Here is a 2,208-nt window from a genome sequence, read left to right as displayed (position 1 = left end):
TGGCTGTGTGGTTCAGTGCATTGAGTGCAGGCCTGCAAGCCAAAAGAGTCGCTGGTTTGATTCCCAGTCAAGGCACAAGCCTGGGTTGTGGACCAGGTCCCCAATAGGGGACACATGAGAGGCAACCACACATTGTTGTTTATTTCCCTTTCTTTCTCCATCCCTTCCCTTTCTAAAATTGAATAACATCTTTTAAAAAATAAATAAAATTCTGGAAATCAATTTTATGTTCTGTATTTCTTTTATACTCTTCACAGCATTTTTCTTTTTGTTTTTTTTTAGCATTTTTCATATATGCTGTCAACATATATAAATATTTACAATCTCCTAGTCTCCCCAACTATTCATTTCCAGATTATCTTTGTTTAGTACCAATGTCACAGTCCTGCTTTCTTCTCCTACTAAGTATCTAATACTCATTTTATATTCAATTTTTTAAAAGAGAGCAAACTGTAAAAGAAGAAAAATGATACTATTACATTCAAGACACTTAAAAAAAAGAATAGAACATGAAAACATTTTGCCAAAATTTTATATTACCACTTTTTATGCCTGGAAGACTGATACTAGACCATGCTTACTTATCCTGTGTTTGGACCCAAATATATCTACTTCTCTGGTTGTGTTTAATCTCAGAAAATGAGAGAAAAGTAATAGATTAGCATCATTTGAAAGCTTTCCCTACTTCAAATGTTCTATATGGATTTACCTTTTTAGCAATAATTCCACAAAGGTGATTTCATTCTCATTTTATAGACAGGGAAAGTAAGAGCCAGAAAAATGAAGCAACTGTTCTTATTCACAGGATGTAGGTTTCAGAGCTATTATTTGAACCTGATCTAGCTTTATTCCAGTGCCCATATTCATAATTAAACTGTTATTTTTTTGAATTTTTAAATTTTATTTTATGTACAAAGAGCTAGCCATTCTGCAATAAAGTAGATGTCTTGAATGACCCATTCAAAGAAGTTCTCTTAGTCCAACTTAATGAAGCCTATATCCTTCGCGTACTGACGGAAACAGTGGCGGCACATATTAAGGCCATACTTCCGGATCAGGCCATGCCAGTTTGAGCAGACGTGGAAAGAACAAGAACCCTGGCCGAATTTTCTCGGATGGCTACAGTACAGCTGCTGGTGACCCATGTTGCTCTCTCTGCTGCGACGAGGCAAAAGGCTAACCTATGTTATTTATTTGTTTCTCTGGGCTGGTTAAGGACTCAAGTGGACAGATTTACTCTCTGTATCTAATCAGGGCTGGAGAAAGAAGGAGGTTGTGTGAAACCAGGGTATTTAATACAAAAGATAAAATTTATTGTAGATAAGATATCAGCCCTGGCTGATGTGGCTCAGTAGATTCAGTGCTGGCCTATGAACCAAAGGTCATTGGTTCAATTCCTAGTCAGGGCACATGCCTGGGTTGCAGGCCAGGTCCCCAGTTGAGGGTCTGCAAGAAGCAACAACACATCAATGTTTCTCTTCCTCTCTTTCTCCATACCTTCACCTCTCTCTGAAAATAAATAAATTTAATCTTTAGAAAAAATATATCATTGTATGACATGAAAATTATGGACTTTGAAGTCAGTCATGCTAGTATATACCCCCTAACTCTGCCACTAACTACTGTGCAACAGTAGCCAAGTCATTTAACCTCTTTCAGCTTCAGTTTTTTTTTCTCATCTGAAAAGGGAGGAAACTAAACTAGGTGACTCTATTCTAAGGTTCCTTCTAACTCTAATGTTCTATTAATTAAACATCAAAATTATTACTTTGAAATAAAAGAGATGCATGCTTAAAGATTTGTGATTAAACCAACAAAGGAAAAATCTGGTTCAATAGATTTAAATAAATGTGTTTTAGCATGCATAGATAATTTTGTCTTGCGAGTTAATACAGAAATTGGTGTGAATGGTAAGTTTTTTTTAACTTAGAGCAAAAATAAGTATCTTGTTATAATATCACCAAAACAAAGCCAGCAGTTTAAAAGGCCATGGATGTTATAGGAATCCATCATCTTGAGTAAACGAGGTTATGATATAGAAAGTAGAATATCTCTACATGTCTCAAAGGATTGTGCTGAAATATCTTCATGAATTAAGCATTAGAATGTAATGTGCACCATAGTCATTCACCCTTCCTCAGCCTCCCAATTCAAGAAGAACATTTCGTCTAAACTTTTTGTGTTGAGTATGGTTATTTACCTGTACTT

The 2,208-nt window shown here is 35.6% G+C and overlaps 1 protein-coding gene across 1 annotated transcript; it reads right to left on the bottom strand.

Annotated features, from left to right (window-relative positions):
- Positions 1-880: 880 nt before the first annotated feature.
- LOC123827800 (40S ribosomal protein S29-like) lies at positions 881-1,175 on the bottom strand. The gene has a single exon (XM_045852273.1). The coding sequence runs from the start codon at positions 1,143-1,145 to the stop codon at positions 975-977; it is 171 nt and encodes a 56-aa protein (XP_045708229.1). The 5' UTR covers positions 1,146-1,175; the 3' UTR covers positions 881-974.
- Positions 1,176-2,208: the final 1,033 nt, after the last annotated feature.

Source organism: Phyllostomus hastatus, unplaced genomic scaffold, assembly GCF_019186645.2.
Source record: "Phyllostomus hastatus isolate PE091 unplaced genomic scaffold, TTU_PhHast_1.1 phas_contig_90, whole genome shotgun sequence".
In the NCBI taxonomy this organism is placed as follows: Eukaryota; Metazoa; Chordata; class Mammalia; order Chiroptera; family Phyllostomidae; genus Phyllostomus; species Phyllostomus hastatus.
The sequence above is the reverse complement of the archived record's forward strand: the minus strand, read 5'-3'. Positions and strand labels throughout refer to the sequence as shown.

What these genes read in the sequence shown, in the direction of transcription:
- LOC123827800 (XM_045852273.1), bottom strand. Translation starts at nt 1,145, where the DNA reads ATGGGTCACCAGCAGCTGTACTGTAGCCATCCGAGAAAATTCGGCCAG.